General features: G+C 39.8%; 2 protein-coding genes across 2 annotated transcripts; both read right to left on the minus strand.

Annotated features, from left to right (window-relative positions):
* Window positions 1–10703: 10703 nt before the first annotated feature.
* LOC103713461 (uncharacterized) lies at window positions 10704–12740 on the minus strand. Its single transcript, XM_026807117.4, has 2 exons — window positions 11312–12740; window positions 10704–11168 (listed from the first exon to the last, which is right to left on the minus strand). Exon 1 carries the CDS (start codon window positions 12403–12405, stop codon window positions 12046–12048), a length of 360 nt encoding a protein of 119 aa, XP_026662918.2. The 5' UTR covers window positions 12406–12740; the 3' UTR covers window positions 10704–11168; window positions 11312–12045.
* A 3811-nt stretch (window positions 12741–16551) lies between these two features.
* On the minus strand, window positions 16552–20808 carry LOC103713462 (S-adenosyl-L-methionine-dependent methyltransferases superfamily protein). The gene is made up of 9 exons (XM_039122542.3): window positions 20650–20808; window positions 20257–20470; window positions 19352–19478; window positions 19200–19261; window positions 18337–18492; window positions 18101–18245; window positions 17721–17792; window positions 17386–17494; window positions 16552–16867 (listed from the first exon to the last, which is right to left on the minus strand). The coding sequence occupies exons 2-9, from the start codon at window positions 20360–20362 to the stop codon at window positions 16766–16768; spliced, it is 879 nt and encodes a 292-aa protein (XP_038978470.1). The 5' UTR covers window positions 20363–20470; window positions 20650–20808; the 3' UTR covers window positions 16552–16765.
* Between the last annotated feature and the right edge of the window lie 1404 nt (window positions 20809–22212).

The raw sequence follows: 22212 nt of genomic DNA on the forward strand, positions 1-22212 counted from the left end.
ACCTTGTTGATAGAAAGTAATAGTGATAAATCTATGCATCAAAAAGAAGAGTCTATGATATCTTGCTTGCTCATAGCACACATTGATGGCATCATTTTTGTTCTACCAATGAAAATTTATATGAATAGTTATATTGCAAGGTGAGTTTGAAATATGATGAATGAATTAACATCTTCTCTCAAACTCCAAATTAAGACAAACAGGAAAGGGGATCTTCATTGACCAACGTTAGTCCACAAGAAAACTCTTATAGAAGATTGGCGTGAAGAAGGTATATCTATGACCCCATCTTGTAGAAATTGTAAAGGATGAGTAAAGTAGAGCTATTGTTTAAAGCTGTATTGAAGCATGATAGAATAATTATTTTATCATACAGCTAGTAGACCAGATTGTATGCTCATTATGTGACCTTGTGCAAGACTTCAATCTAGCTTTAATTAATCATATTTTATTGATAACAAATACGTCATAATCTGAATTTTGAAAGAAACAACCGTTTAAAATAAGTTGATTAGAACCTAGCTAACATATCCTTTTGATAATTATCTTAAGTAAATAGAATCTAAACTAAATTGATTTTGGAAATAAGAAATTGATTTGACCTTGATAAATCTTTCCATTGCCTCACATGCTTGTCCTTGAACTATCTTGGTTAATGAAACTATTTCTTTAGTTCAAGTGATATGTGCTTGCTTATATTTAGGCAATCTCTTGAGTAAAGTGACTCAACATGCAACTATTGTCATATCTTATATTGAGTCATCTAGTTAAAAATATATATATTGGATGAATGCTTTGTATCTTAAAGAAACTAATGACCTTCCTTCAAGAAAGAAAAATGAGAAATTTCAACTTGAAGGATATCTTCATGTAAGATACACTAAAGATTCACATGCAAACAAGAGAGAGGATCTTCTTCAGCCAAAAGTTCACACATAAGAAATCTAGTTTGGCTTGAAGAACATATAATGAATAGGTAATTTAGATACCTTTCTCACAAATTAGTTGAGCAAAGTCAGTAACTTAAATCTTATTATGGCATGATTAAATTCTTTAATTATTAATTTTTGATATCATGTCTATATGTGTATTGACTGACTTATACTTTTAGAAATTATTTCATGGTTTGCCCAAACTAAAATATATCTTTGCCTATGTCATAACCATGAAATACACAAGTATATGCTTAAAATTTTGATGTAAAATAACTTGTGAGAAGTTATGAATCCTTGAGCACAATGAAAATGTTGTTTGTATAATATACATCTATATGATACTTAAGATTATCTCTTTATTCTACTCTTTCATGTAAATTACTTGAGAATGACAAAAAGAGAGAGAGATAAAGAAAAGAAAATGGACATTGTTCAAGAGATGAAAAATCTGAGCAAAGGCAAGTACTTCAATCTTAAGGAAAAGCAAAACAAGCATAATATATTCGGCACATTTGGAAGGGATAAAATCTATAATTAATTACACTCAAACAGGGAGAGTTTGGAGTGAACATTTTAACCTTTATATATTGCTCATCATAGGGATGGTGCCAATGGGGAGGCTAGTGGTAGTACCCGGCACTATTTGACCCAACTATTCGGTGTAGGGCATATTAGGGACGGCACAAGAGAGAGGCTAGTGGTAGTACCTCGTGCCCCTTCCCAACTCCACCGGATAGGGAGCAAATAGAATATAGAGCATAAGAAAGTAAAAATGAAAGACAAAGTTAATAAAAGTATATAAGAAGAATCAAGTCAATTTTTTAAACACTTGAAAACATACTTTAAGGATGAAATCAGTGCAAGATTATATATAAATAGGGAGAGTTTATTTGAAAAGGAATAGATTTTGATTCTTGACATGCTTGTTCTTAGTATTTTAATGCATGACTCAACACATGATATATTTTGCATATGGTATGATGTCTTGATTTATGGGTTCTCAATATTTTGTAATGCTCCATGCTTGGACAACTTGATTGAATGTTTGGAATATTACATAAAATTTTTGTTTGGCATTATTGAAAAGAAATTTTCAGATTGGTTGTTAACAATCATCATTAAAACCTGAAAGTTGAATAAAGGAGAAGAGAAGGATATCTCTATTTAGGGAAAATAAATTGATTTTGTTCTATCCTTCAACTTGCCTAAATTTGGTATATAATGTTCAAATTCGTACCAAAACTCAACATTTAATACAAAGATTCTGAATATGCTCTTATATGTTTGAAATATGTATTTTCAATCGTAATGATTTAAGATGAGCTATAATGTGGAAGATACATATCTCAAATTATGATTTTGAAAGCCTCAATTGAAAATCCTATGTAATTCAGAATCTGATTTTGTATGCAAGCTTAAACTCAATATGATTTCTAAATAAAATCTTAATGTAAGAAAAACAGAATTAATTCTGATGCCTTTGGTTGATTGCTCCGATACGCATCCGAAACATATCATTTCTTATCTTCAAAGTGTACTAATATTGGTCCAAATGATGTGTCTTTCGATGATCTTGATTGCAAACAAAAATTTCTAAATATATGATTTTATTTTGATATTAAAAAGATTTATTGTGTTTCATGAATACATTGGTGAAAAACTATGATTAAGAAATTGAGTTCTATAAATATATATACCTCAATGATCATCTATATGTTTTTCTCTCCTACATTCTTAAAGATTTCCATCAGAATATCAATAGAGTGAATGATCTTAAAACTAGAAATATTTCAGTTCACTCAAATGACTCTAAAAGAAAGAAAATGTAAATGCTTTTGAAAGAAATTGAGCTTCAATTGAATCATTTTCTGATTAATACTTTTATACATTTTCTCTAAGATTAGGAGAAAGCATAACTTGTTCTTAAAGGATTAGAAAGAGTGATTACCATAAATTCTGAATAATTCTAGATCACTCTACATTCTTGATATTACAGAATTTCAGTGTTATTCACGTTTATCACTAAAATCTGAAATTCAACAATTTAAAATGATTAAAGAAGAATGCATCTTTTGAGGGGGAGCTTTAGATATTCAGTATCCTATCCCAAAGACACTTTATTTTGATGCATACCTTGATTTTGATGAACCTCCTTATATTACAATACTTGCTTTAATTATAAGTTTATCCCTTGAGATGAGTTCTATAAAGGTTGTCTTATCTCAAACCTTGAATCTTATGAAAATAAGCTGAAACTTATAGAAAATATATTTTTGAGATTGACAATTTTATTGAACATTATCTTAGGATTCTAAACTCTTAAATGGAATGATCAATTGAGGGGGAGAAAGAAAATTTCAGAAGGAGAGGTCTTATGGAACTTAATCGCATAAATCTATAACTAAAGGAGAGAGAAAGAATACTAAATGAAAAGTGATTCTAATACTCTCCAATATGTATCATCTGAAATTTAAATCTGAAAATCTTTATGATACACCTTGAGGCGTGTTATTTGGTTAGTATATCTCATGCATCACTCTTAAACCAAATTGCAAATCTTAAGAGCCTCTAATTTAATGAAAAAGGAGGAGAATAATGTGTTAAATTTTTTTGAGTATCTCTTAGAAAATCTTTTTTTTTAAACTTCACTAATGAGCTCTAATTGGCTTGCTTTTTGGAACTTCAATTTTGTGCAAATTCATTATTTTATGTATCAAATTGTGCTTATTTTCTAAAGAAATAAAAGAAAGTCTTTAAAAGAGTTCTAAGATGTATCAAAAATTGCATGAATGTATATTTTGATATTTGTGCCCCAATGCTCCTATTATCATAAAAGAACCTTGAAGTCATTAAGAGAATTAATTAATTTGCTCTCATGGTTGATAAAATACTTAATAGATTGGGCAAAAGGTCCTAAATGAACAAGCTTTCATACTTATTATTGAAGAGAGGTTAGATTTCCATTCGTGTGGTACTTCTTGAATTAACTTAAGAAAGATTCCACCTACACTTGCTTAGAAAACTATCTGTGGTATCACATTCGATGTGTTCTGCTCTGAAATTATCTTAATTGGCTCTGATCTATGCTCATTAATCTGATTCTAATATTATTGCCTTGAGTTATATGATTCATATCCTTGCAATAATTTGACTTGCAAATCAGAGTACAATAAGGAAAAGAAATATATGAGCATTCTGATCTTTGTGCTTAATGTTTCACTATCTTTTTGATGTTGTCAAAAAGGGGGAGAAATATCTAAGTATATGCTCATAATGCCTTTATGCTTTGAATTGAATACAAATCAGCTTAAATTGAAATATGTTGATTGTGTTAAGCTGATTAAATCTAAAGCATTATCATGAAGTATGTTTTTTAAATATATATGTTTTCTACTTCATGCAACTTAGCTATGTATTACTTCTAGAAAACAATATCTTTTATATTGCATATACTCCAAGTTTTGTCATCATCAAAAAGGGGGAGATTGATGACCCAAAGATTGATTCATAGATTGATTTTGATGATCACAAAACCTTGAAGTATAGATACTAATGTTTATGTTGCAAGGAGAAAGATTTTTATTTTGCAAGGAACATAGCAAGTTGGGAGAACACAAGAAGGCCTCCAAAGCTCTCAAGTTGGAAGAAAGCTACAATTTATTGGCCCAAGCTTAAAGTTCAAAGGATTCAAATTGGAGGAGTAAAATCAAAGAAAAAATTCAAAAGAATAGTCTTCGAGTCGACTCCTGAGGAATTCGAGTCGACTCCAATGTTTACCGAGTCGACTCCGGGGAAGTATGAGTCGACTCCTAGGAGTCACAGGCAGAAAAGTCAGAGAGCAGTTTTCGGGTCTGAAATTCGAGTCGACTCCAGTGGAACGCGAGTCGACTCCGATGGTTGGCAGGTCGACTCCAAAGAAAGCAAGAGTCGACTCTCAGCGGTACATAAAGAAAAAATCAGAGGGCAGTTTCTGGACTCTGAGATTCGAGTCGACTCCCGCATTGCACGAGTCGACTCCGAGACACCGCGACCCCAAAGAAGACAGAAGACTAATTTGCTGACTCTGAGATTCGAGTCGACTCCCAGACAGCTCGAGTCGACTCTAAGGCAGCACTTCACCAAAGACACAGAAGACTAATTTTCAGAAACTGAGAGCCGAGTCGACTCCAAGGAAGTTCGAGTCGACTCCAAGACTGGACGAGCCAAAAGACAGAGGATCGGGAGTTCGGGCTCTGAGATTCGAGTCGACTCCCAGGACAGTCGAGTCGACTCGAGAGGACAAAATTCAAAATTGGATCCACGGACTTCAGTGGATGAGACGACTCCGAAATTGCCAAGTCAGCTCCAGAAGTTGGCGAGTCGACTCCAGGTTAAGACGAGTCGACTCCCAGTCGAGGCAAGCACATTAATTCAAATTTGGAACAGTGGCCGAGTCGTCTCCGGTAAAACACGAGCCGACTCCTGCAACAGGCGAGCCGACTCCTGATCGCGCGAGTCGACTCCGATCCCAACGGTAACATTGTCAGGAAATGCAGACTGTGTCCAACGGCTCTTTTTCTTGTCTCTAACAGCTATATTCTTGTTTCCACGCCATCTAAAGCTATAAAAATAAGAAGAGAGCTAGGGGAGAACTCATGGAAGTGGGAGAGATCATTTAGGAAAGAGATTCCAACGAGATTACAAGGGAAATCTCCCATAAGCACAAAAGGGCCATTCAAAGTAAAATAGAGAGAAGAAGAGCATCCAAGTGAATCCCAAAGCTTCCTCTCCATCCGTGTGCTGCCTCGGAGATCCTCTACTTCGTGCAAAATCAGAAGAGGGGCAAGTGAAGAAGAAGCCGAGTTCCTCCATCTACAAATTAGTTTGAGGGCTTCTTCTCTTTTCTTTACTTATTTACATTTGCTATATTTGCTTATTTGAGAAGCTTGTATTTGATTTAAACTCTTGTTCTAATATCTTGTAACTTGATTCAATCAAGGGATTGAATCAAGGGGATAAGGTTTGTTGGTGAGCCAAAGGGAAAAACCAACGTTGTAAGGTTGTGGTTGGTGAGCCTTTGGGGAAAACCAACTGGGTTGATTGTGAACCCGGAAAACAATCATTGTAAGGTTGTGGTTGGTGAGCCTTTGGGAAAACCAACTGGGTTGGATTGTGAGCCCGTGAAAACAATCGGTTGGTTCTAGTCGGTGAGCCTGTGAAAACCGACCGAGTTCGTTGTGATCTCGCAAAACAACAAGTTGGGTTGTGAGCTTGTAAAACAACCGACTGTAATCTAAGGGATTATAGTGAAATTCCCAAGAGGTCTTGGGGAGTGGATGTAGGTACTGGGGTGCACCGAACCACTATACATCTTTGTGTTTGTGATGTCTTATCTCTTGTATTTCATGCCTTCCATTCATGCTTGATTGTGTAATATCTCTAGCTTTGTTTTCTATAGAGTTATAAGTGATTTGCTTAGCTTCCACTCCATTCTTACCATACACATAGATTAAGATTGATCATACAACTATAAGTTAATTTTAGATCAATTGCACCCTAAAGCCATAGTATAATTGCTCTAGCTTAATCTTCCACTGCTTTACTTGTAATCGCCTAGAGCTTAAGTAAATAACATCCTATTATTCTGCTGCAGTCTATTCAAAGTAAAAATTAGGGAACATAATTTTTAGACAACCCAATTCACCCCCCCTCTTGGGTTGTCACCTTGGGCAACAACAGGTAAGTGTCAAGCCTGTTAACCTAAAACCCAGTAATCTGGGTCCCAAAAAAAAATCGTGCATGTGAGCTGCACGTGCTGGCGATAACGGGTATCAGAGTGGGTTGCGCCTGATAACTGAACTCGTAAAGAGTCAAAAAAAAAAATCCTTATGTGACCGCACGTGCTGCTAAAAAAAAATCTGCACGTGACTGCACGTGCCAACCAAAAAAAGGAAAGAAAAGTACCTGTTCATCTTCTCCCGTCGCCTGCTCCACACCGCCGTCACCCCCACCGCTTCCGCCTCACCCTGCGCCGCCGCACCGCTGTCGTTGCCGCGCCGCAGCCACCCAACCGCCGTCACACCTCGCTCCTCCTCCGCCACCGCCGCCGCTCGTCGCCCTGGATCCCCACCGAGTCCTCTGTTCCTCGAGCCTCCTCATTCTCGAGCCCGAGGGGACACACACACTCGCCCGAGCTCCCCCTCCCACACCACTCCGCCTCTTCCCTCGATGCACACCGACGCCCACCGTGTTTCTCCCACCGTCGCCGACATCCATGCCCTAGCACCGCCGACCCTGCCTATCGAATCCCCATGGCACATTAGTACCATCCGCCGACTCCAAACTCCTTTCACACCAAAACACCCCCACCCCCCCCCCCCCCCCCCCGGCAACCCCCTATTCACACCAACTCAACACAACCGACCCAATTTTTCCTCCCGACCCCATTCACACCACCACACCCCCACCCCAAAAACTCCCCAAACCCCTTTCCACTACAACACCCCCACCCCCAAAACTCCCCAAACCCCTTTTCCACTACAACACCCCCCACCTCTCTCCCCAAACCCCTCGCACTGCAACACCCCCCACCCGACTTCTTCCTCACAGGCCCAAGCCAGCGAGCCGTACCACTAAGTGTCGGGCCCACCCCGGCTTCCTCCCCATGGGCTAGCCAATAGGCCCATACCACCGCCGCAGGGCCTATTCCGACCTCCCCCTCACAGGCCCAAGCCAGCAGGCTGTTGCCACCACGGGGGAGCCTACTTCAATAGTCTTTTCTTCTTTAGGGGCTATGCCACCTCTCCTTTTCTCCTCGATTTTCAAGCCTACGACCTAGTTTGCTCCTAGAAATTGCAATCAAGCCTGCTGAGTTGACTGGATTCGACCCTAACTGCAACAACTGAAGAGCCCATCAGCTGCACTGCGTCCCTGATCGGCGTCCCAGCCTCCGAGTAATTCTGGTCGTTGCTCCATGACAGATGATAGGTTTCTACTTCTCTTGGGCTTGTTCATTTAATTATGTTTTAGTTCTCTTGCATGATAGCCATATTTTTGAAAATTTACCTTACTGTCAAAATTGCAGAACCTAGAACATCTACTACCAAACCCATCCTATTTGCCTTTAAAAAAAATCTTAATATTAAATTGGCACACCCTAGCGATGGGTCGTTTCTCAACATTCTACAATCAGATTATTTAGGATCAGAACAACCGTAATACTTGATTGCAACCTAATTTCTTAAATTGATCAATCTCATAGCTTAACTCCGAAGTAACCGACGTAAAAATCAGCAACATTTCAATTTTAAGTTACTTTTATGAAAGCTTGTTGATCTCTAAAATCATAGTAGGGTGTATTAATAGGTTGTCCTGCATCATCTTTTAGTATCAATTGAAATCATTAAGCTAGGGTTCGGTATTAACATTGCATTTCACATCATCATATATAGTATTATCATTGCATGCATAGTGACAAGGAGTACGAGGCCGATCAACCTAAAGTCTTCTTAGCTACCATGGATTCCGAAGTTCTGAAATTCCTCCAGGACCAATTCACTGCCATATGAGCTAAAATGGAAGAAACCAAATAAGAAGTCCGCGAGTTCATGTGAAATTTTAGGACCCCTAAACTACCAACCCCATTGCAACCCAGCCTGAAATCGGTTTGGCCGCACCACCTATAGTCCTTCCCCATATCCCTAGGAACCAAACCTAATGTTCTAAGTGTCAATAATTCGGCCACATAGTATCTCAATGTTCCACTAAGACATATATGATTACTGAACCAGAAGCTGGGAACCAAGAGGTCGAATATATCGAAGAAGTCTATGAACCAAATATAAAAGATTATGTAGAAGACTTTGATAACGAACACATCGGATTAGAATTTGTCCAGAATGATTTCCAAAGGAAAACTATTGACCTAGGTACAAACAAACCACTTCACATCACTATGTCGAAAGGGATAGTGAAAGATATCGAGAGCCAATTACCCGTGTTTGCCCTTGTAGCTCGAGTTAACAGTGTGGGGTCCAGCTTGGAGCACCCTGCCGCCGTAGACCTAATCCTCATGATTCATCAATATAGAGTGTCTGAGTCTGCACAGTCCTTTGCATCACATCTACAGATTAGCAAACGCATTAACTCTAATAACTTAAAATATAAATTTCTTGCTGATTTGCACAAACGTTATCAAGGGCTAAGTGTGGAAAATTATGTCACGGTAAGAATTAGGCATGAACAACTTTCTTCCGGAACGTTCAAGAAACTACAAACTTGTAGTGCGGGTCTATTCATAGTCCTAAAGAAAATTAAATTGAATGCATATGTTATAGATCTTCCTGATGACTATGAAATTGTGCAACATTTAATATTAAAGATTTAATCCCTTACAAAAAGACAACAATTATTCATTCTGACCCCTTTGTTGACACACCTGCTTTTATTGATCACCCTGACCCAGTACTTATTGTTGAGCCGCCACCTCCAAAATTTTATGCACGCAAAGAACAAATAGAGCATATACTGGATGAGCAGCAGAGCAGGTTATGTCAACCAGAAACAATGGATGCCAACATTACCTTGTTCGGTGGAAAGACCAACCAAAATCTAACGTGACATGGATTTCGCGAGCCGAGTTGCAGCGCCTTGACCCTGACCTTCTGGAGTAGTACGACAGTCGACCAGACCTGCACTCGACGGGGTCGAGTTTTTTCCAGGTGGAAGGAGTTGATGAGGATATCAGAGATGTTCATCCAGACGATTGTGCCATCAGAGCCACTCGCTTGCGTTCGCACCAGAGATTGACTTCGTTGTGGCTGGAAGATGATCATGAGCCACTAGATTGAGTCAGGCCCAAATTGGATCCATTTGAGTCTGTTTTATTTTTATTTTTTGTATTTGAGTCGATTTGGTCATTTGCTTTTGTTTTAGTCAAGTCAATTGGGTGAGCTGTTAAGTCGTGTAATTGGATCGAGTGATTGGATTGATTTTGGTATATAATCAATCGGTTGACTTAGTCAATTGATTGAGGATTCAAGTTTGATATGTCGTCAATTGATTGACGTGATGTAAGGCCTATATAAAGGTCACCCCTCTCATGAATTAGGACATTGAAGAATTGAATAAAAAAGCTAGCTTCTCTTTCTTCCCCTCTTCTCTTCTTCCTCCTCTTCTTTTCTCCTCCTTTCTCCTCCTTCCTCTTCTTTCTCTATTCTCTCCGCAGTGGTCCTCCATCATCTGATCCTAATTATGGATGCAGATCCAACCCGATAGATCGGGTCGAGTTGGGTCAGGTCCCCTGCTACAAGTTTTGACCCAACGGATCATTCGGGTCTGATCGAGTCCGGTCCCAATCCAAAAAATACAAGTCTAGGTCGGGTCAATCCATCCATGGCTTCAGAACTTGTATTGCACGCTTGCAGGTTGCAGCCCACGGGCCCAAATAGTTTTATAAATTTGGGTCAAGTTGGGTTGTGGGATTAAAAATTCAAAATTATCTAAATTTCAAGTGGGTCGTGTTGGATATGAATTCAATAAATTCAGACCCGACCCAGCCCCATGGATCCTCTAAAATGAGTTGGGTCAAGTCTAAGCAGGTCGGGTCGGGTCGTATTACGGGTCAACATTTGCAGTTTATACATGACTGGACCAGAAAACTTGATTGTAAGCAAGTGGTGCTTGGCATGCCCTTACCTAGCGGTTTTTATGCGCCATGCACGGAATCGGTGATTAATGAAGGCCTTTACACCCATTTTGTCCATGAGGGCACGCGAAAAGAACTAGGGATCATACAACGCATTTTAATTCCGTCGCAAACAATCTCAACCGATTGCTTCCCAATCCCATACATGTACTCATCCAGCAAGCCAGGTTGCTTGCTTCAATTACAAGCAATTAGAGATAAGATGGAATTGCCGTGGGGCCCTCGTTGTAATGTAATATAAAGAAAATGCCTTTCACTTGCAACTCTAGGCAACAAAGAGTTAACGTCAGCATGCAAGTTGTCTCCGTTCCATTCGCGAACAAGCGGCATCAGCCCAAGCTTTACTGGTGAAGCCTAATCTTTCCAGGATAGCTTATCCTTATCCTCATACCTCAGTCCTTTGTTTCTTCCTTCTTTTTGTTCTTCTCTCGATTTCAGCCTAACTGCTAATGCCACAAGGCGTTCGCAAGCTCGCTGAAGTGCGGCAAGATTGTATTCTTCTTCCCTCGAGAATAAGAGCACCCTAATCCACGAGAATATGTGATTACCTGTACGGATTGGCGGGTTACCATATCGACCTTTGCCTCTTCTAATATTATATCAACAAGCAAGAAGATTTGATTTGATATTAAAGTGTAGATCGTTATGATAAAAAGGGACTTCGGTACATCAAATTCAAAACCTCCATTACCGAAGATGCATGGTGTCATCAAGCCATCAGAAATCGCGCGCGCACATGGGTTGCATCTTTCGCGCAAAAGGAGACTCCACCTTGCCCCGAGCGAATCCACCGTTGGATCATAGCCGCCTCGACATCTGTGCGTGGATCGATCCAACGGTCGACGCCGAGAAAGGAGTCGATCCTTCTCCCGCACGAAAGATACGACCCGAAGAACCCTGTAGATCAATGTGAAAGTAAAAGAAGTGGGACGGAAGAAACTCCGCCGCTGCAGCTAGGCTGGTATCGGAGTTTGCGGGATTCCAGATGGGGTTGCCCCAAAAAGCGAGGGCACAAACTTTCAACGAAATGCCGACTGCCGGAACTTTTGCTTTCGCTGAATTCCAAGCGTCCGCTGCTGTGCTGTCAATTCGAAATCTGGAATTCTTCCTAAATTTTCTCGCCATGGCCGTCCGAGCAGCAGCCGCCGTGGCGCCGGGGAGGGGTGAGGGGGTTGTTAATATTAATTCTTCCAAATAAAAAAAGGGAAAAGCCTATTTTCTTTAATAAACAACAGACGAGGAGGAGAAAGATTTCTCGTCCTCTACCGTAAACTTGAGCCGCAGATATGCGTTGAATTAATTAGAAATGGAAAAAGCAAAAAGAAAAAAAAAACGAAGAAACTTCATCATCTTCATCATCCTTGAGATCGGCTGCTGCTGCTAGTTCGTTCTCTTTCTCGATGGCTACTGGTAGTTGCCGTTGCCTTACGAGGACCAGTCGCTGACGCCGGCGGCGCTGGAGCTGGCACTCGATCGACGGGGCTGGAGGGCCGCGAGGCGTTGGAAGCTGCGACGGCGGCGGGGGGCGGAGGGCCAGCAGGCGGAGCGGAGGCGAACCCAGAGGAGGCGCGGCAGCCTGCGGGCGGCGCGGAGGCGGACCCACACGAGGCGGCGGACGCGGACGAGGGAGCGGCGGACCCGCTCCCGGGGGCTCTGCTTCCGGGAGAAGTGGTAGCTGCGAAGGAAGAGCTGCCGGCGCTCTATATACCCGCCGTGCTGCTCCGAGAACATGTACTCCGACCGGAACACCGGCGCCCCCACCGTCATCATCGTCGCCGACGCCATCTGACGGCTCTCTCTCTCCCTCTTTCTCTTCTTTCTTTCTTGGAGGCAAGAGGAGGAAACTAAACTATCTACTCTACGGTGTTCGATTGCTCAAAGAAACAGGGTGGGCGGCGGGTTCGTATCCTGACGGCTGGAATAATTAAAAGGGGGAGAGAAGGGGAAAGGGAGGTCGACTTTGACTTGAATATAGTTGGGGGGAAGGGAAGGATGAGTGACGGCTGTTTTAGAGGAGGGGCTTTGCGCCGTTTCCTTAATACTTTCCGTTTCTTTTTCACCCCTCTCTCTGCTTTAGGCCTCTCTGCTCTCCTAAATTTGGATCGCCTGCATTCAAAGGTTCCAACGGGGGCTTCCTTTTACTTTTATCACGAACGCGGACGGACGGTTAGATGAAGGTTTGATGAACCGTCACACGATTCTCGTGTGCGCCTGTGGGACCCTTTCCCCCTCTCTCTCCTCTTTTCCTCAAACCATCTCATACGTGCCGGTGTGGGCCCCTCTAGAGCCTCGGCGGTCTAAAGTTTCGTTTCGGTTTCTTTTGGCGTCGTTTTTTATTCTCCTCCTAATCTGGAGCCGGAAATCATAATGAATCAGAGACGTACGTTGGAGGGTACAGTTGGCGCATGCTGATAGTTTACCGCGCGCTATCCGTGTTACGCATGCCCTGCTAATTTATTGGATCATCTCAAATCCTCGGTCAATGATTGTCAAATCATGCACCCTCGGCGGATTCAGCGGTTCACCTCGCTTACCATCCGAACACGATAGGTAGAGGACCTACTTCGTGTCATATGTTGCCCATAATCCCTCTTTCTCTAAGATTTGAATCATTGTTGTTTATATATTAGTAGTAATATTTTGCATGCAAGACAAAATGATCGTACCGTGACTTTTGTTAGGTGTTTGTATTTGACTTTTTTTTTAAATAGAAAATTTTGGGTAAATTTTATTCCTCCCAAAAAATGAGTCCTTAAAAGAGGTTCGTTTGTTACTTCAAAAATAAAAATTAGGCTGCCAGGGTTGCCGATCTGTCCCCCGATGCTTTCGATCTCTCTCCAAATTATCCTCCAAAATTCTGTAACATCATTTATAAAATTGAACAATCAACTTTTCCACTCTATCATAGATAGTTTTTTACAACTTCGTCCTTCTAGGATTATAATACTTTGTAATACAGTTTAGAGTAGTCCGAGCTTTAGGATCAACAAGCATACATGGTCAAAATGCAGTTTAGTTTCCAACATAGCAACCAATGATACCGGGTCGGTAATTGGTTGTTCACCAAGACCTATTGACAGGGTTCTGACTCGATCGATCCCATAGGGTGTAATCAGTAGAGATAATGACACGTTAAACATACTACAAAACTCGGCCAGACGAGATAACAATATCTAGATCTTGTTTGACTTATCTGGGAATATGTGTTCGTAGAAGATGGTGGTGATTTCCACTTCCCGAAGCATGCGAACAGTCAATCCCTGAAGCTGCGTCAGCAGTTTGAAGCCTAGTTTATAACTACATAAAATAACAGAATAGAGTACAAGCAGGTTAACGTAGGGCCAGCCGGCCACCTACCCAACTACGTGCTCAGAGTCGCCTTCCGTCTCCATCCCACGTCAAACATAAGCATGACACCATTTTGATTACTACATTTAAATTTGTAAGGTCAACAAGAACACGTCAGATGCTCCAGGGAGAGAAACCCCGAATGCTAAGATTTGAACATGAGAACAAATTCCTCGCTAATTTCTTTGGGTAGAAGAAGGATCTGTCGGTATTTTCTAGTGCTTGTAAAATCAAAATGATAACAAATTCATGCAAAGATCATCTTTATTCAACGCATGGCAGATGAAAACAATCGGATGTGGACAATGCTGAAAATAATAGGGCTCAGAATTGTGAGGAGAGGATAAAGTGCCCAAGATATTAACAACAAAGAGAGATGGTTTCCTGTTTGTTTATTTTATTGTAATTGGCCAAGGATTCCTTCGATCCAAGAGACATATTTTGCGCGTTCCCAACAACATTGTATTGAAAGAAAACTTCACATATTTCAGATGTCCAGAAAATCACAAACCATTTGGCAACCTACTAAGGAAGACCTAATTCCTGTATTAAAGTTGTCATGCCTCCACCCCGATATCGCAAGCTGGAGGTCGCAATAATCGCCATACACTCAAAGAAATTTTCCCCACAAGCATGCAAGGCATCTAATCATGATATCATGATCATCTAGCAAAAATAATTTAAATTAATAACGTTCAAATTCTATTTAAATGATAAAATTAAAAGTATTACAAAACCAATAAAAATCTAAATAAAAATATCAAAATATTATCTCTAATCGCTCTCCTATGATAAATCTCCGAGTCGAGCTAATTCTTCGGATCTCAGTAAGCAATCATATAATGAGCTAGACAGTCCAGTAAGTAATGAACACTTTAGCTAGATAAATCAGGCAATTAAGTAGATAATATTTTGCAGAAAATAAATATATATGCAGTACTAATATACGAATCAAAATTTTTTAAAAATTTAAGTCTTTGTTCATGATTTCAAATCCTTTCTAATATTCAATTATTCTAATCGATCTTGAGCCATGCCCACATCTTTCCTGTGGCAGAGTCAAAATACCGCACATTTTCTTGTAGTGAGCTACACATCATCTTGCAGCAAAGTCTTTCGAGACAATATATCTACTTGCGATATGTTGCTTATTATCTTGGACAAAATGATGGAGGACTACTCCAGGGAGAAGAGGGAAGAAAGAGGTTGTAGAGACGCAGGAAGAAGAGATTTTGGAAACGTAGGAAGAAAGAAGGGAAGAAGGGCTCACGCCCAGCGTGAGGAAGAGAAGAAAGTCGGCCAAGCCAAGAATTTTTTTTTATTTATTTGATTAATGCCCTAATTCATTAGGGGCGTGGCCTTTATATAGGCCTTACATCAAATCCATCAATTGATGACATACCAAACTTGGGCCCTTACATCAATTCAATCAATTAACTAAGTCAATTAATTGATTACATACCAAACTTAGACCTTTACATTAATTAATCACTTACCAACATTGGTCTAATCAATTGATCTAATTACTTGACTCAACAACTAACCAAATTGACTCAACCAATAACAAAAGCAACTAATAATACAATAAAGTAGAAATGACGCGGACTCGAGTAGGCTTAATCTGGAGGTCCAACTCAAACTAATCTCAATCTCTGGTGCAACATGAGCTAGTGGTTTCGATAGCTCCATCATCTGAATGAAAGGCTCCTAAGCGGTCAACAAGCAGTCGGCTACGACTGGCGGCACCAAAAATAGTCAAAAAAGAGGTTCTGACCCCTTAAGTCATGAAATAAGGCAAATTTGGTGGCTAGACCTCCGACCATTACCACAAGCCACTGCGAAGGAATGGAGGAAGGCTTCAACGACAAGAATCGATGATGGAACTTGCCAAAATAGGACGATAAAGAGGTCGATTTCCGCAAATAAGAAAAACAAGGTATCACCCTTTTTTCACCAAAAAACCCAGGATCTCCAGCAAAATTGGGCTTTCAAGAGTTACCGAAGAGGGAAGAGAAGGTAGATTTAATGATTTCGAGTCCTTACCTAGCTTTTGACAATAATTTCCTGCAATTATGGTGCCAGTCACAAGTGACGATCAAGGAAGAAGAATAGAGAAATCCGATGACAACTATGATAAAGAGGTTGGGAGTTCTCCAGTGAGATCAAAGAAAAGATCGGAGGGGCTTTAAATAGGACCAAAAAAAGGCTAAAATCTGCCCCTTGGTTGAATTACTTTTGGTGAGATTGGGAGACAAAAAGACTTCGATCTGGAGTCTTCTTCCCTCTCCTCATGTGCCAAGCACGTGTGAGTTGTTTTTATTATTATTTTGGCCGAAATGGGCTGGGCCAAATACTCTGGGCCGGTCAAATGGACCGGGCCCAAATACTGGGTATCACAAAAGTGAGTAAAAAAATTAAGATTGCCTGCACAATTGGAGCAGATGAGACCAAAAATAGTAGATGTTTGGTATTATCATGAGCACAATCCTAACGAGGGCACAAAGCACAATACCAACAACTAATTATAAATTATTTAATATATGCTTTGTATAATCACTAAAAAAATCACAATAAATCGAAAGATTTCTAAGCACAAAATTTATATTAATCATCAATACAAAACTTGCTTTATCTACTGGAACACCAAAATAAATTATAAATTAAGATGCCAATAGAATAAATTCTACTGATAGGTTGCCATTAACACGTCTGCACGGATGTCCAGTTCTTTGGTTAGAACCCAACTGGCCACTGAACTCTGAAGATTGAGAATCATCACAAGATTGAATGAATCTCCCTACAATTTCAGTCCAGAGTGAATGGCAACTACACCCCCAACAAGGTTTTCATATTCTACTTTCTGGAAGCCTGTGTCAACAATCATGCGAGCAAACGCCTCCTGCACCAAAGAGAAGGAAAAAAAAGGTTAGGGTAAAACAGAATTGAGAATAATGTAATTTCAATAAGAATAGGAAGGCTATCGAGTCTTGCTATGATTGGGTCTTTCACTATTCAACTACTGAATAATGCTTCTGTAAATCTAGCCATGTGACAGTGCATGGATTCAGACACCACATGTATGGAGACTTCTCCATGAGTGGTAACAGCTTTACTACAATACAGAGCAAAATGAAATTACAATTCCATATAAGGGAATAAATCACCATTTCATTGTCAACACCAAACTACAACCTTCAATTCCAAACATTCAGTTTGTAACAACAAGGTAACATGCATGGTCTTATTAATTCATCTTCATCTGCGGGCGTGCATATACAACATTACATGAGGTGGAAAATGTAGGAGCAACCAGAAACTAGAAACAGCAAAGATGGAGGGATATACATACTTACAACCTGTTTATCTGTACCTCATTTCAACATTTAAGTATATAAAATGGAAAAAGTTTTATCTCACCTGGTTAGGGAACCGGCGGATACTCTCAACCAAGTATTTGTATGATTCTCGGTCACCGGCTACTAGCTCTCCCATCGCTGGAATGACTGAAAATGAGTAATAATCATAGCTGCAAAGGATAATAGAGATTTTCAGATATGCACTGCAGTAGGAAATTAACAGCAGGCGCGACTCCAATATGCAATTCACTTCACAGATGAAGCTGTCGCCTCGATGAGTTAACACGCGATCATGACATAACATATGGGGTTGATCAGATTTGCAGCAGAGGTTTCTAACTAGTAATCATGTTCCACAGAACATGTTTCCATGTTTGCAAGTAGAGAGTAACTCACAGTTGCTTGAAGATCGGAAGTTCTACATGACTCAACTCCAGACAAAGGAACCTGCCTCCTCGTTTTAGAACCCTGAAAATGTAAATGTATCGGACTCATGTAACATGGAAGCCAAGGAGACAAATTAACAAGTCACTCATTCTTCTTCGAGCACAATAACAAATTATAAACAGTTGTTACATGTAAATCATATTTCAGTACATAGTTTGTTATTCCAATTTAACAAGTGTCTTAAGCATTCTGAAACAAATACCTCATGTTTGCCACTTTGACATAATTCTCTAGCATCACACTACATTTCTAGGATAACTTGATAAATTCAAAACAGACATTCAATGATCAACTAAAACTGTCACGCACACAGACTTCAACTTCTTCACCTGTAAGCCTCTGCGAGAGCTTTCTCAATGCGCGTGACATTTCTGATCCCAAAAGCAATAGTGTAACCATCCATTGATCCATCATCAAAACTCAAAGCTTCTGCATCACCCTCTATCCAATGAAGGCAGTGATTTTCACCCAGCCCTATGTAACAGAAGTTGAATTACTAGAAGTAGGGCATAAGATCTTCAGAACAAAGTAAGATGAAATGACAACATAAAAGTTAGGTATATACCTCTTTCAATAGCACGCTTCTTGCCAACATTCAACATATTTGGGTTAATGTCGCATATGTATATTTGTGTTTCTTCTTCCGTCTCAGCTAGACCATGCTGCATGGCCCTGCGGCTGACACTATTTATACTTTCTAAAACACGAAATGCTACATCACCTGCAAGTTCATAAATTTGCATGTCCAGATTCAAATAATTATCTCTATGCAAAACCTTCAAACAAGTAAGCTGCAATATGTGGTTGTCGGATGCAATGAGATATAATGAATGATTTCTCCATAAATAATAGAGTACATGATGTTGACCTTAATGCAGAAAGGTGTATTGATAAAAATAGAAAGGGTAGGCTGTGCGGTAAAGAATAAATTGAGAATTTGTGATCACGTATAATAAAAGGATGCGGTTAATATTAAGCAACTAGGAGTAATTCCTGCTTTTTTACCCTGCCAATCAAGGCTACATCACTTGTGAATAGTACCAACAACTATTGTGGGACCTCCTTCAGATCTCAACAACCATAACAACCAACTTATCAAGTACAGATTGAAATTGCATTAAGATGCATATATATAACCTATATTTGCTTAAAAGTTCATAATTGAAAAGGAAAACGTGTTACGAAATTGTTGGTTAAAATGTTTGATCCAACTAGATCCCTGCTCTACGGTGAACAAATACTGCAAAATTAAAATTAATAAAAAAATGTCCATTTTTGAACTATCTGTTGGTAACTGAAGTCAGCATGTAGAAAAGATGATTTGGTTATCCGTGTACTAATTGTCCCAACATGAGGGGATGGCATGCCTGACTTAATGCTCTATTACTATAAGCAAAAGCAACTAAGTCTATAGCAGCATGATTTTACCTGTTCCCCCGGCCACATCAAGATGTTTCATTCCTGGAAAAGGATGCAATTTTGAAACCAACCTGGAAAAAACATTAACAAAGAGAAGAATCAGGATCAACCATGGCGTATTTGGTTGGAGAGATGCACGGGTTAATTTCAAACGGCCCAACCTATCTTTCCACAGCCTATGCAATCCAGCACTCATCATATCATTCATGAGATCATAGTTCGAAGAAACGCTAGTGAAGACATTACCAACCAATTTACTTTTTTCTTCTTCTGGCACTTCTTTGAACCCTGCACAAGGATTTATCTCTCTTGAACAAAGACAATGAAAATTACAGATACATATTTCAATATGAATACAAGTCTTCACCTTGTCAGCGATAACATGATTTACAGAAACCCAATTAGCACTATAATGCATATGTTAAGAAAGCAGGTGCCCTGAAACTTAGGTATATGCTTCACCATTAGTACGGTAACAACACCTTCCTCCAGAGTATTGAATGAAATTGACAACATTATCCAAATCATTCTGTGAATTGTTTTGCAATGGTTGAATTGATCGATTCAAAAAGTAATTCCATTATCCATGTTTTTAGTCATTCAACTCTTTGTCATTGATTATGCAGCACTCACCAACAAGCAGTTATGCAATTCGAACTAGTAATACTAAAATGTTTCGGGCGATGGTGCTTTTCTTTTTTTACACTTGATCGAGGATAGATATATGGATATATCAACTATGTGGTGTTCCTGTATTTTTCCCCTCCCCTCCTTCCAAACTTTTGGCAATCCATCACACTATCTCAATTCCACATTTCCGTCTCTGGCCAAATTGTTCCTGTTAATGGAAACCAAGAAGATAGAACGCTACTGGATCGAACTGGGAAGTGGAAGTGGAGAGAAAAGAAAACCGGTCATCCTCCAACATCATACGACGCTCGTAGCGTGCAAGCAATCGTCGCTATTAGTGCATGAAAATCATTTATTCCAGAAATCGAACTAATTTAGGCTAAGCAAAAGGAGAGAAGCCTCATAATGGGAGATTCGGCAAGGGCTCCTACTGTACCGAAGCTGGTGGCGTGGGAATGGAGAAGAGCAGCACCCCGAGGAAGAAGGGATGGGAGGAGATTGAGATCGCCGACGAGTCTGGTCACACTCCGCCTCAACGCCATCGTACGCCTCCTGCTTCCCCCTTCTTCTTCTTTTCCTCCACCTTCCAAGAAAAATTAGATCCCGCGGCTTCCCCTTCTTTCCTGTGTTCAATTTTCCGGTAGGAAGCCCTTCCGCAAAAAGATACGAGATTAGAGATCTTTTTATATATAGAAGAAAAAAAAAAGAAGAGAGAGAGAGAGAGAGAGAGAGAGATAGCATGGTGAGCAGGGAGAGAGTTGGTGATGGCCGGATGGAGAAGAGAGCCCACGATAGATGGAAGCTCCATGGGGAAGAGAGAGAGGTGTACCAGAGGGAGGCCGTGGGTGTTGCCGGCGGCAAAGCAACGCCGACGAGGAGAACGGCGGACGGGAAAGGGCGAGATGCCCCGGGGAGAAGGATTAAAGGAAAAAAAAAAACATGCGCGGTTAGATCGCACCGCCCAACGAGGAGCTCCCGTGCGCGGCTTGACCGGAGGAGGTCGCCTTGTCGGATCTCCATCACAGACCGCCCGTGTAGGCTCCCACGGCCCAGATTGAGAAGGCTCTGCAACCTAATTTTTAAACGCACCATATAAAATTTGATTATATTTATTTTTAGTATAATAGAAATTTTAAATATATTTGGCTGTTTTTTTTTATGATGCAACATAACGCTTTAAAATATCCTTCTATACTCTTTAATTTTCAGAAAAAAAAGAAAAATGTTCATGACATTTTGGTAACGAAAAATGTTCCGATGAAGATGAGGATATTTTCAATCACAAAGTCAAGGAACATAATCTATAGAAAAATATATCAGCGTTGAAAATTATCTATTTGTAATGCGGCATAGAATAATTTTTTTTTTACCATTCTCAAGTAATAATCAAATACGCTGAAAAATTTGAAAGATGCATGCTTTTCTCTTTTAAATTATTAAATAAATTTTATAAATTTATATTTTATTTGAGCTATAGAGTGGCTACACACAAAATATCGCTCCGTACCAATTAGATGAGTGGCTACAGAGTAATAGAAAAAAAAACCTAAGAAAAAAAAAGATAATCTTGAAACATAAAAAAAAAAAGTAATTTAGGGTTACAGCCCGATTTGCAGCTCTAACTAGTTAGACTTCATTGGACACAATAGATGTTTTATAGCATAGAAGGCTAGAGTGGCCTGCAGCATGGATTTGCTTTTATTCACGTTTATTTTTTTTCGCTCTTTTATGAGTTTTTTAGGATTTAAATCCTAGACAATGAAAAATTGCCTTATACCGCTTGCTTGGCCTACCAATCAACGGCTCAAGATTTACTACAAATTTTTGTTTGAATAAAATTTTAGAAAAGATTCTTTTTACTAAATATTGGCTTATTGTAAACCAAATTAAGATGCAAATTTATAATTATATTGTTATCAAGCTCTCTACTAAAATTTTAAAATTAGTACAGGGTGCTAAGCGATGGAATTTGTTTTGCTAGGCTACGTATGTTTCTGAAGTTCTGTAATCTAAGACGAAATTACCTCTCATCAGGTCCTATTACGACTCTGCTGGCTCAAATGAGGCTCGAGGCGACCGGAAGGTTCCTGGCCAAATTAAAGAAGAATTCAATGATGGAAAATGTGGATTGGTCGCCAAGGGAACCCTCCCACGATGATATCATTATTGCTGTCATCATGACGACATAGAAAGCAGAAGTCACATGCGCGCCGGATCTGCCCACGGAGGTGTCAAGGCGGTCGTGCAACCAACGGCGGATTCCATTTAACTCGGCGCCGGGCATGACGGAATACATGAAGAAATAAATGGTCGTGCCTCATCGGGAGAGTGATCAAACCAATAAGACCCACGGCGAACGATCAACGAGCATTTAATAAATTTTTTTTTTACA

This window comes from Phoenix dactylifera, chromosome 2 (genome assembly GCF_051530095.1).
Source record: "Phoenix dactylifera cultivar Ajwa chromosome 2, Ajwa_hap1_PhDact_Kaust_v1.1, whole genome shotgun sequence".
NCBI classification, from domain to species: Eukaryota; Viridiplantae; Streptophyta; class Magnoliopsida; order Arecales; family Arecaceae; genus Phoenix; species Phoenix dactylifera.

Excerpts from the sequence above, each read along its gene's own strand:
- LOC103713462 (XM_039122542.3), bottom strand. The coding sequence starts at position 20,362 with ATGGCGTTGAGGCGGAGTGTGACCAGACTCGTCGGCGATCTCAATCTC. Across the intron at positions 18,493-19,199 it reads TGATGTGGCCGGGGGAACAG|GTGATGTAGCATTTCGTGTT; the intron begins GTAAAATCATGC and ends ATGAACTTGCAG. Across the intron at positions 18,246-18,336 it reads GAAGCGTGCTATTGAAAGAG|GGCTGGGTGAAAATCACTGC; the intron begins GTATATACCTAA and ends TCTGTTACATAG.
- LOC103713461 (XM_026807117.4), bottom strand. The coding sequence starts at position 12,405 with ATGGCGTCGGCGACGATGATGACGGTGGGGGCGCCGGTGTTCCGGTCG.